The sequence below is a fragment of the Priapulus caudatus genome, unplaced genomic scaffold (assembly GCF_000485595.1).
Source record: "Priapulus caudatus unplaced genomic scaffold, Priapulus_caudatus-5.0.1 Scaffold489, whole genome shotgun sequence".
Taxonomy (NCBI): Eukaryota; Metazoa; Priapulida; class Priapulimorpha; order Priapulimorphida; family Priapulidae; genus Priapulus; species Priapulus caudatus.
In genome coordinates, this window is record NW_014577550.1 from 31,582 (window position 1) to 48,336 (window position 16,755).

Below are 16,755 nucleotides of genomic sequence, written 5' to 3' on the forward strand. Positions count from 1 at the left end.
TTCGGACGGTGCTTTAGTGGAGACGTCATAACCCATCGCAGTTATCTAATAGTAATAATTAATGAACATAATTGTTGTGTTGTGTATTGAAATCTTGGTTACAACATTGTGCTGCCACCTATACGGTGTTATGGTAACTATGTAGGCTACCCATAAGTCTCTCTCTTTCCGGTGTACCATGTAATAACGGCATGCAATAAATACGAGTTCCATTTACAAGAGCAGATTATTCTTTATATAAGAACTTTGAATACAATAGCCGGGTGCCACTCCACTTCACTCCAGCACAGGAGACAGAATACTTTAAAGAAGCAAGCACTTTATTGAGTGCGATGGACGACATGGCCGACAACAACTTAACATATCCACCTTGGATATTCTACATACATGGAGTGGAGGGGAAAAAGCGAATATGCAAATATGTGGACGTGGTGTAAGTAGTGCAGGTAAGCTCAAGTAAGCTCAATTTTCTAAGGGTAATGCATGCATGCAATGCAGGGTAATTATAGGTAATAATTATAGGTAATTTGTAGATTTTGTATTTTCAGGAACAAAGCAAGTGTTCGGGTTGAAGTTGTAGATGAAAGTGGCGCAAGAAATGTGAAGAAGTTGTATTTTGCGGTCGACTGTGGCAACTGCAAGAAACATAGCCTAGTTAAATCCCCATTTCATCCCAGCGAATTTGACCATTATATCAGATTAGGTAATTTTTACATCCATTATTATATGTTATCATCATTTATATATTTTTAAAATTATTTGGGCACTGAATGTGATGATGTTGAATGTGATGATGTGATTCATTTTTAATCATTTGTAGCTTGTAAGGGCAGGGAGGAAACTGCAGCAGCAGCTGGCAGCAGGCACTTGGAGGAGGAAGCTGAGGAAGCACCAGCAGCAGCAGCAGCAGCTGAAGAGGAAGCACCAGCAGCAGCAGCAGCAGCAGCTCAAGGTCAGTAGAGCAAAATTATTTGTTGCTGCCTTGTGGTATTTATAATATAAATTCAATTCAAATTCAAATGCAATTCAATTCAAATAAAATAAAATAAAATTCAATATTCAATTTTTAAAAATCTGTGGAAAAGGCTGGGAAAATTGCTGGCTGGTAAAATTACTTGGGTATTGAAATGTAAATATTTATATAAAGCTTTGGAGGAAGCTGAAGAAGAGGAGGAGGAGGCACCCCTCTGGAATCTGGAATCTGGAATCTGGAATCTGTGGAAGAATTCTAATAGAAAAGGTTGGACACCCCACCTGGTCCCGGCAAGAGGAAGTCGGCCTGCCCCAGTGGATGAGGGGCGGGGCAGGAAGGTGCGGCAGAGAGGCGCATGTGGCGGGAGGGTCCACAACCCCCCCCCCCCGGCGCCCCCGCGAGAAAGGCGCCGCCGCACGTGCAGAGGCGCTCCCCACCAGGACGCAGATCCTGGAGGGGGCGGCCCACTGTACGCCCGTTTCGGGGTCGTCGCGAGCCGCTGACCTCCCTACGGAACGGGGCCTGGCACTGGTGCGTGCGATGCGGCGTGCCGACCTGGCACGTAGTCGACCACCACGCCGAGTACCATCGGCGGGAGAGCATGGTCGCTCCGTGCCCAATCGAGGGGTGTGACAAGGCCTACGCAGGCGCGGTGCTGTACCGCTTGTCACACCACCTGGCGGCAGCACACCGCCTTGGTCGCGTCTACCGGATGGGCGTCGACGGGAGGTGGCCGGAGCAACTCGCCCGTACCCCCGAGTACCGGGGATGCTCTAAAGGCTACCTCCGGGAGAAGGCGGCGCTACGGCAGAGCGCCCAGAAGGTGGCGCCGGCGTCACCACCAGCCGGCCGAGCCATCCTGCGCCCGGCGCGTAGGGATGGCCGGACATACGCGCAGACAGCCGCCGCTGGCATCAGGTCGCCCAAGCCTGTGCCTGCAGCTGCGCCCCGGGCCTCCGCAAAGCGGGGTCCGCCCACCGAGGCGCCACCAAAGGCAAAGGTGCACGCTGCCGGTGCAGTGCTGCCTGCCAGGGGGCGCACGTCGTCGACTGCCGCAGGGCGCGCGACGTCAGCTGCCGCGAAACACGCACGCGTCGACCGCCGGACGAAGTGCGACGTCGGCTGCAGCCAAGCGCGCGCCGTCGACTCGGACGGAGCGCACGACGCTGGCTGCAGCCAAACACGCACCGTCGACTCGGACGGAGCGTGCGACGTCGACAGCAGCAGCGACGAAGCGCGCGGCGTCGATGGGGGCGAAGCGTGCGGCGAGACGGGAGGCAGCGTCGGCGAGACGATCGTCGACTGCTGCGACACCGACCCCAACAGCTGCGTTGGCTCGGGCGCCCGCGGAGTCCTCCGCGTCGACGTCCGAGCCAGCCATGGCAGCTGGATTGCTAGAGCCGATGTGCATACAGCACATTCCGGATCGCGAACAGGTCGTGTTCCGGCGTTTTTGTACCCTGTGGGAGGGAACGTCGGAGGAGAAAATCGGGTACTGGCATTGCCCGGAGTTCAGCGGCGCAGACGGCACGCCGGCACCGGAACTCGTGCGCCATATGGGGGTGGAGCACCTGGAGCGAGCCGTCCGCTGGGCCCAACACGTCCGCTCGACCCAGCACCACGCGCAGGTGGTCGAGATTGCGGGCCTGGGAGAACTCAGGAGGAGGGCGGAAGCGCTGCAATCCCTGCTGGACCCCAGGGACAGGTCACCCCAGAAGTAGGTGCAGTTAGATAGGGCGCCGGTGCACCGCTCGGAAAGCCTTTGGGATCGACCTGACGGTCGCGATCTTGAAGGGGGAGGAGTGTAGCGGTGGCATCGGGCCCTCGGGTTCCCAGAGCGGTGGGGGTGTAGCCCCCTGGGTACCGGGAGATGGGGAGATGGTTAAATGTTTGTATTGTCTAATTGTTTTGTCGTCATGTCTGTTTTGTCGGGGGTTTGCTTACCGATCGAAACATCAACAAACGGGGGCTGCCATGCCGGATGCAGTGGGTCCCCTCTAGCGGCAGAGAACGGCGAAACAGTAGGCCTGCAGGTGACAGCGGGAATTCGTCGTTGTCTCGTGTAGTAGGCGGGTAGGAGCGCAGGAGAGAGGTTGAATAGTTGGATAGTGCGGAAGACAAAGGGATAGAGAGAGAGAGTTGGAGAGTTCGGGAGAGAGAGATAGAAGGTGGTAGAGCGAGAGGGAGAGAGTAAGCCCCACCGCGTTTCTGCCTCGAGCGGCCGTTTCGGTGAGTAAGCCCCGTTTTGTCCTGTCGTTGTAGGGTGAGTGAATAATACAGTACTAGGCCGAAAGTAAACGTGTCGAGTCTGCACGAATAGCGAGGGAGTTAGTCTATTTCGTGCGCGGCTGCACGGGAGGGATAGCCGCCGATACTTTACTGTACTGTAGCCCTTTTTGCCCGGCTGCGTTCATAGTCTATACTGTGTGTCTAACCTCTGTGTTTACCGTAGTATACACTTGTTATACATCGTAACGCGAGTCTAGTGGGCAGGGGGTGGAGTTGCCTGCGGTGTGCATACGTGTCGTTACTCGTCCTGCACTGATGACTAACTACGACGCATCAGGACCTGAGCACGACAGAACAGGTTATTGCGGGAGCGCCGTAGCTTCAAAAGCGCTCTAGTGGCTAGCGGGGTCCGGGAGGAGACGGTCACGGCCAGCACAACGTCTCCGGGCACAACGGGTGAGTAATATACTTAGGTTGTGTGCTAGCCATTTAGGTGTTGACCGGTGGCGCCATCGGGTGTCGCCGGGAAGCACGAAACGCTACAATACCTTGATTGCGTCATACGCAATAGTGATTCCTCATTGGTTCATTTCTATTTGTACGGATGGCCCGGCAGCGCCAGTTGCCGCCATGCTGCTCTGATTGTGAATAAAAACTTATCTCTTAAAATTATACCTGGTTATTCGTGTACCACGAGACACAAAGAAACAAACAAAAAACACGACACATACTATAGAAGCAAGAGTGAAACTATATGAATGCACAGTCTTACCTTCCTTCTTAAATAACAGTGAAACATGGACAGACGTAACTAAGGAAGAATTTAAAATGTTAGAGGATTTCCAAAATGAGTGCCTGCGCAAAATAATAAAAGCTCATAGTAAAACACCACTGGAAGCACTAAGGATAGTTAGGAATTTTCCAAGCATGCGGTTCAGAAAACAGATGAAAGTGCAGATTCTACACAGCTAGTACAGAAGCACAGGAGCAGATAGTACAGGAGCTTCTATTAAGTTCTGACCAAGAGGACCCAGGACTGAAGAAGGATCTCAAAGAACACCAATCTTCAGAAACACCCGACAGGGGGCAGCACTTAGTTTCATTAGCTGTTTAATAGAAGAATTGAACATAACCAGGAATCAAGCAACGAAGGCTTATCTGAGTTTATTATGAAGCAACTACCAGACTATCCTGTATGGCTGCTGATCAAAACAACAACTGCTACGAACAAGATGTCTTGGTCGATTGCAGTCAACACTAACGAATTAGTCTACAACATTGATAATCCGATCATCTCCCTGATAGAAACAGACACCAAATGGGCTCTCACAAAGTCCTACACAACAGATCACCACAAGGTATCACATATGCTACATGTACACGAGAAAGCTCTGGGTCTCCTCTCTCTGTGGTCGCATCAGTTTGATACAGATTCAGACACGAGTTTAGAGAATTGCACAAAATCTTATTGAAAACACTTCTTAACTTGCTTGTTAGTTCATATGGAAGACAAAGAGGTGACGAGTCAAACACTTTCCCAGCTCCGTTACGCCTACATGGAAGTGATGAGGGGTGGTATAACAGAAGCGGATCCTCTAAAAATAACAGCAAAGTGGGAGCCAGTCATTAGAACCAGGCTTCAGGCTTGGGTAGTGAAGTGTTTGAGACCTTCTTAAAAATGAGCCTGTGCCCTCACCTGAAGGTAGGCGCCAGGTATCTGGTTCCTGAAGAAAACGCAGAAGCAGAGACAGAAGCTGAATATATACCAATTACCATCGGACTATCAGACCAGAGATCATTACTATAGAGACTTCTCTCCTGGATAGATGGCTCAGACGTTAAGAGATTTGAGGCGGCACTGAATCTTGGCTACCTGTCAGTGCTCCACAACAAAGACGAAGGAGATCAAAATCATTCGAATCTAAAAATTCAAGCTCTAAACGAAGAAAAATTAGTAAAAAACTCCGTATCATGAAGCAATTTTCAGGTTACCGTTTGGATCTATTAGAATTAAGATAGAGGTTTAAAACCGATGTTAGAACCGATGTAGAAACGATGTTCGAAATGGACTTCAAGACAGTGTGTTAGATCATCCCAGGATCAGGAGCAGGTCATCAAGTTACTATCAAGCATCCTGACATTAGTGCCAAGGAAAGGAATCCAGTGCTAGGAGAGACCGAAACTAGTGTGGCGGTGGTACAGGTAAACACGAGCTGAGGTGCTCGTACGGGCTGAGGTGCTCGTAGGGGGCTGAGTTTGCCTTTGGGAGAGGTTAAATGTTGTGTTTGTGTTCGGTTTTATGTCGTTAGTCGCAGGGCGGGTGGTCGATACGGGCACGATCGTTAATCCATCGGAGGATGGTTTACCCCTTGAGGTGAGGGCNGTCCCCAGAGGGGCAAAGCGTATTGGGCACTCTGGGACGATCTGGAGGAGGTACATGAGGGGTTTCTGTACCTTAGACAGGTGTTAGACTGTCAGCCGAGCTGTTCAGTCTTGTGTATGGTGGTTCCGGCAGTTATGCGTTGGGAGTTATTTCGAATTTTGCATGGCGGTCGGGTTAGTGGACATCTTGGTGTCACTAAGAGTTTAGCCAAAATCCGACAGCGTTTTGTTTGGCCAAGGATTCGGCAGGATGTTTTGAGGTGGTTCGTAGGTGTGATTGTGTAGCAGGAGGAAGCCGGGGCATCGTAGGAATGCTCCTCTCTGTCAGCAGATCGCAGCGCACCGTGGAGAGAGTGGCCGTTGACTTTATGGGTCCACTTCCGGAGACGTCAAATGGTATGAAATATATCCTAGTAGCTTGCGATATTTTCACTAAGTGGACGGAGCGTTTGCTTGCCAGATATGACGGCCCAGACGACGGCGGACTGTCTGGTGACTGAGATTTTCCTTCGGTTTGGAGTGCCGGGGCAGCTGCACTCTGATCAAGGTAGGAATTTTGAGTCGAATCTCTTTGCCGGGGTGTGTTCGTTGTTGGGCATAGAGAAGACTCGTACAACGCCGTATCATCCTCAGTCAGATGGGTTGGTTGAGCGGTTTAATCGTACTCTACAAGATATGTTGAGTAAGGTTGTAAATGAACGGCGAGACGATTGGCATACGCTTTTGCCGTATGTAATGGCGGCGTATCGGGGTACGACGCAGGAGAGTATCGGGGTAAGCCCTAACCTTATGATGTTTGGTCGGGAGGTAGGGATGCCCGTGGATTTAATGTTCGATCCTCCTCCAGGTTCGGCAGATGAGATTTGCCCTATAGAATTTGTGGAGTGGGTCAAGCGTGCGACTCGAGAGGTTCGTACTTCTACGTTTGCTCCCGGGGAATGGGTGTGGTATTTCTACCCTCCTGCGGATGTTAAGTTGGGACTTCCATGGAGGGGCCCTTTCTTAGTATTGCGTGGTAAGGGTAACGTTCGGTGGATTCAAGCTTCCCCAGATAGTGTGGTTAAGGCGGTGGCCGTAGATAACCTGAAAATCTACGAGGGTGTGAGTACGCCAGTCTCCTGGTTGGGAGATGGGGCTGGAGGTGTAGACGCAAAGGTGGTTGGTGGGTCTGGTACTCCGGGGAACGTGGCGGGTCAACTAGCTAGTGATTCGCGCGGCGCGGATTCCCAGGCGAAGGATGACACGGGGTCGGACGAGTGTAATGGCTTAGGATTTTCTCGTTCTAGCCGCAATACTCAAGTGGAGAAGGTGGGGCAAGTGGTTGGCCCTCAGATTGGTTCTGGGGATGATCCTGTTAAGCCACTGGTGGCCGGGCATGCGAGGGACCGTTTGGGTGGTTTTGTGTTCCCTAACCCAGTGTCACGTGCACCGGGTAAGAGATTAGTGAAACCTCCGTGTCACTACGGTTATGCGTCCCCGTAGTAGGTGGTTGTCAGACCGAGGGGTGACTGTTGATTCGTGGAGTGCAAGCCATACAATGGTAGCTAAATTCGCTTTCTATCAGTCTATTCTCTTGCCATGGTGGGTAATGATTCCATGCAGTCTGTAGTTCCCGGATAATATTATTGTGCCGTGGTAATTCTTGGTGTGGTAAGGTAACCCTGGATGTCGCGTGTGTCGCGACTGTCCTCGGTAGATTATTCTCTGGGTTAGTGTCAGACCGAGTGTTTCAGGGCTCGCCATAGTAATTCGGGAGGCTATGCTGTCTGTACCGCCCGGGTTGCGGCATTTTTGGTCTGCGGGTCGGATCTATGGATGCTGATATATCCGGTGAGTTCCCCTCTTCCAGGGTGTTTTCTGATAATACTACCTCACCTTGCTTGAGCGCTTGGTAGTGGTGTAGGCTTCGGCTGGGCTGGTTCTCAAACGTGTGGTTTTCCGCTATGGTCCTGCGCATCTTTGAGCATCCGGAGCTCCGTGGGGGGCCAGGATGACAGTCTCTCGCCAGTTACTTGTTTCGGGCGGACTTGTAGGGGCGCCTGGAGTTCCTGACCTGTGTTAACGCTGATATAGGGGGCCACGGGGCCTGCCATATTGCGGGTTGGGACGAGGTGCGGATTCCATACTGCTACGGATCCGTGTCTGTCGGCAAGCGGCACCCCCCTCCTGTTCGTGAAATGTTGCACGCACCGATTCGGGTTCCTGTTAGGGAGCATCCATGGTAGTTGCGTCACGTGGGTTCTCATGCCGGCTGGTACCGCGCTACTCACCCACGGGCATTCAGATTAATTTACCCTTGTCGGAACGAATTTGGGTTAATACCCCATTAGTGTCGGAGTTTGAGACGGATTCCGGAGTTATCCTTGATAACTCCGGAATCCGCATCACGTGATGGTCGAGGGTGTGGTTGTAAACTCCGACGTATTACAGGCTGGTAGGGGAAGGCCAGGACGATTTGTTCACCGAAGTGTGTACGTCATATGGTGTGAGTTACTCGTTTCAGGGAGATGAGAATGAGTACGGCAGATGACGGATTCGACCACCGCAATTCCTGCGGGAGGCTAGTAGGTGAGGAGGTTCAAGGTGAGTTACACCAAGCACTGTGGTCTTGTGTTTCACCACGCACGTGTGAGTGGACGGTGAAGGCTGGTGGCTGGTAGGGGTAACAATCTCGCGTTGGTGTGTACGTGAGCGGGGAGATGACTAATGGTGTATATTCTCCATGGTTTGTTTCAGTGGTTACCGGGGGACGACATGTCCGGGGCGGACATGTCGCCAGACTCAGCTGAGGAGCCGAAGGAGACGACGCAGCCGGAGGGAGGGGCTGCGCCGCAGGGACTGACGACGCAGCCGGAGGAAGCAGCTGCGCCGCAGGGACTGACGACGCAGCCGGAGGAAGCAGCTGCGCCGCAGGGACTGACGACGCAGCCGGAGGAAGCAGCTGCGCCGCAGGGACTGACGACGCAGCCGGGTGGAGAGGCTGCGCCGAAGGTGACGTCGCAGCAGCCGGATGCAGCCGAGGAGGAGGCTAGGGAGAGGGAGCTGCTCGGCGAAGAACCCATGGAGCTCGGCGACGGGTGGGAGGAGCTGCCCTTCGCGGACGAGCTACTGCAGTCCCCTCCGGCGGCAAGAGCAACCCCAGTGGCAGGGGAAAAGTCTAGTCGCCGGAAGAAGCGCGCCGCGGTCGTGAAGACCACTCGTCCGGCGAGCAAGACTCCCGTCGTGGAGCAGTGCCCTGCACCAGGGGCTCGGACGGCCTGCGGAGCCACCCCACCCTGGTCCCCGGCAAGAGGAAGTCGGGCCTGCCCCAGTGGATGAGGGGCGGGGCAGGAAGGTGCGGAGAGAGGGCGCATGTGCGGGAGGGTCCACAACCCCCCCCCGGCGCCCCGGCGAGAAAGGCGCCGCCGCACGTGCAGAGGCGCTCCCCCACCAGGACGCAGATCCTGGAGGGGGCGGGCCCACTGTACGCCCGTTTCGGGGGTCGTCGCGAGCCCGTGACCTCCCTACGGAACGGGGCATGGCACTGGTGCGTTCGATGTGGCGTGCCGACCTGGCACGCAGTCGACCACCACGCCGAGTACCATCGGCGGGAGAGCATGGTCGCTCCGTGCCCAGTCAAGGGGTGTGACAAGGCCTACGCAGGCGCGGTGCTGTACCGCTTGTCACACCACCTGGCGGCAGCGCACCGCGCTAGGTCGGGTCTCAGGATGGGCGCACGGGAGGTGGCCGGAGCGACACGCCCGTACCCCGAGTACAGGGATGCGCGAAAGGCTACCTCCGGGAGAAGGCGCGCTACGGCAGAGCGCCCAGAAGGTGGCGCCGGCGTCACCACCAGCGGCCGAGCCATCCTGCGCCCGGCGCGTAGGGATGGCCGGGCTACGCGCAGGCAGCCGCGCGTGGCATCAGGGCGCCCAAGCCTGTGCCTGCAGCTTCGCCCGCGGCCTCCGCAAAGCGGGGTCCGCCCACCGATGCGCCACCGAAGGCAAAGGTGCACGCTGCCGGTGCAGTGCTGCCTGCCAGGGGGCGCACGTCGTCGACTGCCGCAGGGCGCGCGACGTCAGCTGCCGCGAAACGCGCACCGTCGACCCGGACGGAACGCGCGACGTTGGCTGCAGTCAAAAACGCACCGTCGACTCGGGCGGGGCGTACGACGTCGACGGCAGCAGCGACGAAGCGCGCGGCGTCGATGGGGGCGAAGCGCGCGGCAAGACGGGAGACAGCGTCGGCGAGGCGAGCGTCGAATGCTGCAACACTGACCCCAACAGCTGCGTTGGATCGGGCGCCCGCGGAGTCCTCCGCGTCGACGTCCGAGCCAGCCATGACAGCTGTATCACTGGAGCCGATGTGCCTGGAGCGCATTCCAGACGGCGAACGGGTCGTGTTCCGGCGTTTTTGTACCTTGTGGGAGGGAACGCCGGAGGCGATAGGCGGGTACTGGCATTGCCCGGAGTTCAGCGGCGCAGACGGCACGCCGGCACCGGAACTTGTGCGCCATATGGGGGTGGAGCACCTGGAGCGAGCCGTCCGCTGGGCTCAATACGTCCGCTGGGCCCAGCACCACGCGCAGGTGGTCGAGATTGCGGCCCTGGGGGAACTCAGGAGGAGGGCGGAAGCGATGCAATCCCTGCTGGACCCCAGGGACAAGTCACCCCAGAAGTAGGTGCCAGCTAATAGGGCGCCGGTGCACCGCTCGGAAAGCCTTTGGGATCGACCTGACGGTCGATCTTGAAGGGGGGAGGAGTGTAGCGGTGGCACCGCCCTCGGGTTCCAGAGCGGTGGGGGTGTAGCCCCCTGGGTACCGGGAGATGGGGAGATGGTTAAATGTTTGTATTGTCTAATTGTTTTGTCGTCATGTCTGTTTTGTCGGGGGTTTGCTTACCGATCGTAACATCAACAAGGGGGCCGCCATGCCGGATGCAGTGGGTCCCCTCTAGCGGCAGAGAACGGCGAAACAGTAGGCCTGCAGGTGACAGGCGGGAATTCGCCGTTGTCTCGAGGTAGTTCGCGGGTAGGAGCTAAGGAGAGCGGATCGTAGGTAGAATTGGCTAGAGACAAAGAGTTCGAGAGTGAGAGAGAGAGAAAGACAGAGAGTTCGAGAGGTAGAGAGAGAGTGAGCCCCACCACGTTCTGCCTAGAGCGGCCGTTCGGTGAGTAAGCCCCGCATTGTCCTGTCTTTGTGGGGTGAGTGAATAATACAGTACTACTAGGCCGAAAGTAAACGTGTCGAGTCTGCACGAATAGCGAGGGAGTTAGTCTATTTCGTGCGCGGCTGCACGGGAGGGGAAGCCGCCGATACTTTACTGTACTGTAGCCCCTTTTGCCCGGCTGCGTTCACAGTCTATACTGTGTGTCTAACCTCAGTGTTTACCGTAGTATACACTTGTTATACATCGTAACGCGAGTCTAGTGGGCAGGGGGTGGGAGTTGCCCTGCGGTGTGCATACGTGTCGTTACTCGTCCTGCACTGTTGACTAACTACGACGCATCAGGACCTGAGCACGACGGAACGGGTTATTGCGAGGGCGCAGTAGCTTCTAACGCGCTCGGGTGGCTAGCGAGGTCCGGGGGCCGACGATCACGGCCAATACAACGTCTCCGGACACAACGGGTGAGTGATATACCTAGGTTGTGTGCTAGCCATTTAAGGTGTTGGCCGGTGGCGCCATCGGGTGTCGCCGGAAAGCACGAAACGCTACAGTAATGTAAATAACCCGACAAGACTGTATTCTCATGGTCGGCAATACGTCACTTCCGGCAAACAGTGCGTGACCGCACGCTACTGGAGTGAAAACAACACAATGCTTGGAGTGTACCGTGAATACGATACACAGTGCTGAAGACGAATGCGTTATAATTTATATGTTATAATTATATATAACATTAATATATATTAATATACATATATTAATATATATATATATTATATTATATTATATATATTATTATTATTATTATTATTATTATATATATTATTATATATATATTATATATATATATATCATTAGTATACATTAATATAATTATAATATATATGTTATAATTTATATGTTTATATGTTTATTTGCAATCCAGTGGGGTAAGACGCATGAAGCTGTTGCTGCTAGGCAGTATGCTGACGCTATAATGAACTGTCACCAAGACATTGCTGTATCGCCAACAGGCAGGGGCGTAGCCAGTATGTAGCACTGTAGGCCCGGGCCTACACTTTTTTTGGCCAAGTTATCTTTTTTTTAAACACCCATAATTCAAATCCATAAGCTTGCTGGACGAGTTTAGAGTCAGACAGGAAAAACTATTGAAATGAACGTAGCAAGAATATGGCTAAATTAGGTGACCTATTCTTCTGTCATCTAGGCTGTCATTTCTATCGCGTGCCGTTTCATTCAACACTCTACCCGCCGAAAAAGACTAGGATCCGATCTTGTCAGTTTTTACATTTTAACTCGTTCGTAACACTATTTTAACTCGTTTGTTTTTTGGTTTAAAAGTGATATTGAATGAGGTGTCTCAAGTTAGCAAGAAGCCAGGGAACCAGAATGAACACTCGGGAAGGGTCGTTTTCGGCCATCTGAGGGGTTTCTAAAACCAAAAATTTTCTTGTACGCTCCGCGCCAACCGATGGTGGCGCTCCGCTCAGATAGTCATGCCTACAACTTTTAAAATCCTGGCTACGCCCCTGACAGATTTGTGGCTATGCAACGACCATTCATATATTGGGGCGTCGCCCGACTCCATGGTTTCGTGCTCTTGTTGTGGCACTGGGTAGTAGAAATAAAATGCCCATTCAAGCACAGGGACAATGACGTGGCGGGTATAGTATTAGTCGCAGACAAGGCGAGCTGTTTACAGATAAGTGATGGCGAACTGAGTTTGAAAGAAACCCACAGCTACTACACACAGATCCAGACGCAATGTCCATCCAAATAATATGAGTTCTTTGTTTTAGTGTACAAAAAGCACAATCAGTAAACTTGAATTCACACCTGGTTGAAATTATTAAGGTCTATTATTATGATCCTTTAATATTTTGAGTACCGGTACTCCGGTAGTGCATTTAATTTATGAACAATTATAAACAATGGCACCCCAAGAAAAGAAAATTATCATACAATAATATACAATACAATACAAAATAATACATAAAAATACAATTTTTAATTGCTTTATGCATCCTCGTTATAAACGATACTCTCTCCCAAATTCACCAAACAAGCACACACAGTGATAATTTTGTCAATCCTCGCAAGCTGAACATCCATAGCTTCATCCTTGATGGACTTAATAAAATTAATAGGAAGGGGACCCTGTAAAATTGTGTACCTGTTTTTTAGTACACCAATGACTCTCTCAATATGAATACGAATAGAAGCCAGCTTACGAGACACTTCAACTTCCTGGGCAGATAATTGACTTTTACCCTTGGTAAAGGCTGGTATAATAAATTCTGCGCCAACCTCAATTGCAAAATCTTCTTGCACAATAAAGCCACGGTCAGCAAGAATCTGGTCTCCAGGTGCATGAAAATCAAGGTTAATGAATCCAGATTTTCGAATTAGCTCAACGTCACTGACACGGCCACCCCATGCCGTTGATATGTAAGAAATGGCACCTAAAGGTGTGCAACCTATAAACACTTTCATAGTATTATGCTTTTTGTAACTACTGTAAGTCTGAGCTCTGGCCTTTAATTTTTTTGCTTGATCTATAAAAATTTAAAAGCAGTCTACGATACAGGTAAGTCTGGGATAGCAACGCTTGAAGACAAGGGGAAGTGTTTTGCGCACGGCTTCTGCATCTGGACTTGTAATCAGGTAACCAAGGTTTGTATACATAATGTCTACCCACTTCCAAAATATCTCGATTACAGTGGTTTTCCCTATGCTGGTATGGATAGCTAAAAAATCAAATGTTACACCTGTGCGAAGTTTGACTAGTGTTATGAAAAATTGGTCCATAGGTGACATGACATTCCTGTGTTGCCTAACACTTGGAATAAATGCTGAAAGGAAGTTGAAGGTTGTGAGAAAAACAATCCATGATAGTCCAGTACTGTGTTTACACTTAGAGTCATTTTCATGAACCGAGCCAGCAGTAAAAGAAGCTTTTTGTAGTTTCTCCTTAGTTTGTTGCAACTGGTCTAGGGCTGCATCTCTTTCGGCACGCAAAGAATTCATTTCATCGTACAGCATGGTTCTCTCACTTGCTGAAACTGGGGTTGCAAATGAGGCCGGCGATGAATTTTCAGAGTTCTGCGACGGTCCTGGTGTTGACAAGATTAAAAGCGCTTCTGCTGCTGGTAATTCTTTGGATGGAGACAAGATATGGGTCCGTCAATGTTCGTGTTGGAATCTGTCATAACACTTGGGGAATCGTACTTAAGACGGCGTCTTTTCACTGCACTGTTGTACCTGTCTATTTTTTTCTCAGCACCATGGTTTGGCTTGTGTTTGAACACCGAAGGCACGTAATCTGGATGTGCACTATCTGTATGGTTGGGTGTACCTGGAAAAATAACAAAAAAGACACGACTAGTATTAGTTTTAAAATTAAGGATATGCCCATGCTTTAAATAAAAAAATCATTTTGACATTAACAATCACATTATCATACATTTTGTAACTACAAATTATAGTCCGATTAAAACAATCCTAAGCAATTTTAATTTAACATGATGTACAAGTCATTACTGCTACATATTTGAGGTAGAGTGAATTACAAGTTTGTTGTTTCTAAAATTATTACAAGAATGTGTCTATTTATTTTTTATAATATTAAAATGTGAAGTAAGGACCTGTTCCTACCATTCAGAAAATGCTCCCCGCATACTCTAGCTGCATTGGATGCCGTCCATTTCGTACCATCTCGGTTCAATTTCTTCAGTGCATTAACCCAGGAATTTTTCCGATCAGCATCTTTTGGAAACCGGTGAAATGAAGGTTTATTTTCTTTCATAAGTGTATGATTAGTACACCCTACAGCTTCACAATTTCCCGGCATGTTTAACACGTAAAAACTAACCAAAAACAGCAAAGGAATGTGATCTAAATGTGCCGATCGTAACATGCAATGCAATGTAAACACACGCAGTCGCCACACTCCAGCGTGTTTGTTTTCACTCAACCGGCGTTGTCAAGTGGTTTCGTGACCTCGGGTCACGGAAAAGCCCGGATGTGCGACCGCGAGAATTGCTGCAAGATCACAGATTCGACATAACAATACGGCTCCGACTAGCTAGCACGTGACTCGTGACGTCACGTAAAAAATTATTTTTCGTGTATTTCTCGTTCCCTTAGCTCCATACATGTTCTATATACATATCCATATTTATATAATCTCTTAAGTATGGATCAAAGTTTTTTTTTCATGCTAATTTGAATAATAAGAATAAGTCGCGTTTTCTTATTATTCATTTGAAATGTTGTGGGGCACAGACCGGCAGATTCAGCTTTACAGAGTGGTTGGAAGATGGCGCTCTGGCGTCACTGTCATGTTAAGCGCGGATAGGCCAATGCTCTATCCAGATTATATTATAGAGATCAGTGGNCGCAGGCGCGGTGCTGTACCGCTTGTCACACCACCTGGCGGCAGCGCACCGCCTTGGTCGGGTCTACCGGATGGGCGCCGACGGGAGGTGGCCGGAGCGACACGCCCGTACCCCCGAGTACAGGGGATGCGCGAAAGGCTACCTCCGGGAGAAGACGGCGCTACGGCAGAGCGCCCAGAAGGTGGCGCCGGCGTCACCACCAGCCGGCCGAGCCATCCTGCGCCCGGCGCGTAGGGATGGCCGGGCTTACGCGCAGGTAGCAGCTGGCATCAGGTCGCCCATGCCTGTGCCTGCAGCTGCGCCCCGGGCCTCCGCAAAGCGGGGTCCGCCCACCGATGCGCCACGGAAGGCAAAGGTGCACGCTGCCGGTGCAGTGCTGCCTGCCACGGGGCGCACGGCGTCGACTGCCGCAGGGCGCGCGACGTCAGCTGCCGCGAAGCGCGCGCCGTCGACCCGGACGGAGCGCGCGACGTCGGCTGCAGCCAAGCGCGCACCGTCGACTCGGACGGAGCGCGCGACGCTGGCTGCAGCCAAACACGCGCCGTCGACTCGCGCGCGGCGTCGATGGGGGCGAAGCGCGCGGCAAGACGGGAGGCAGCGTCGGCGAGGCGATCGTCGACTGCAGCAACACCGACCCCAACAGCTGCGTTGGCTCGGGCGCCCGCGGAGTCTTCCGCGTCGACGTCCGAGCCAGCCATAGCAGCTGGATCGCTCGAGCCGATGTACCTGGAGGACATGCCAGACGGCGAACGGGTCGTGTTCCGGCGTTTCTGCACCCTGTGGGAGGGAACGCCGGAGGCGAGTAGCGGGCACTGGCATTGCCCGGAGTTCAGCGGCGCAGACGGCCTGCCGGCACCGGAACTCGTGCACCATATGGGGGTGGAGCACCTGGAGCGAGCCGTCCGCTGGGCTCAATACGTCCGCTGGGCCCAGCCCCACGCGCAGGTGGTCGAAATTGCGGCCCTGGGGGAACTCAGGAGGAGGGCGGAAGCAATGCAATCCCTGCTGGACCCCAGGGACAAGTCACCCCAGAAGTAGGTGCCAACTAATAGGGCGCCGGTGCACCGCTCGGAAAGCCTTTGGGATCGGTCGATCTTGAAGGGGGGAGGAGTGTAGCGGTGGCATCGGGCCCTCGGGTTCCCAGAGCGGTGGGGGTGTAGCCCCCTGGGTACCGGGAGATGGGGAGATGGTTGAATGTTTGTATTGTCTAATTGTTTTGTCTTCGTGTCTGTTTTGTCGGGGGTTTGCTTACCGATCGTAACATCAACAAGGGGGCCGCCATGCCGGATGCAGTGGGTCCCCTCTAGCGGCAGAGAACGGCGAAACAGTAGGCCTGCAGGTGACAGGCGGGAATTCGCCGTTGTCTCGAGGTAGTTCGCGGGTAGGAGCGAAGGAGTGAGGATCGTAGAGAGAGTTTGGGAAGACAGAGAGTTCGAGAGTTAGAGAGAGAGAGAAAGACAGAGAGTTCGAGAGGTAGAGAGAGAGGAAGAGAGAGAGTGAGCCCCACCACGTTCTGCCTCGAGCGGCCGTTCGGTGAGTAAGCCCCGTATTGTCCTGTCGTTGTGGGGTGCGTGAATAATACAGTACGTACTAGGCCGAAAGTAAACGTGTCGAGTCTGCACGAATA

At 52.4% G+C, this 16,755-nt stretch overlaps 1 protein-coding gene across 1 annotated transcript in view; it reads left to right on the plus strand.

Annotated features, from left to right (window-relative positions):
- The first annotated feature begins 15,863 nt into the window (after positions 1–15,863).
- The window catches only part of LOC106810946 (gamma-glutamyltranspeptidase 1-like), a 25,748-nt gene continuing 24,856 nt past the window's right edge, over positions 15,864–16,755 (plus strand). Inside the window, exon 1 of the mRNA XM_014814428.1 lies at positions 15,864–16,162. Coding sequence (XP_014669914.1) covers positions 15,864–16,162 — 299 coding nt within the window. The remainder of the gene's footprint in view (positions 16,163–16,755) is intronic.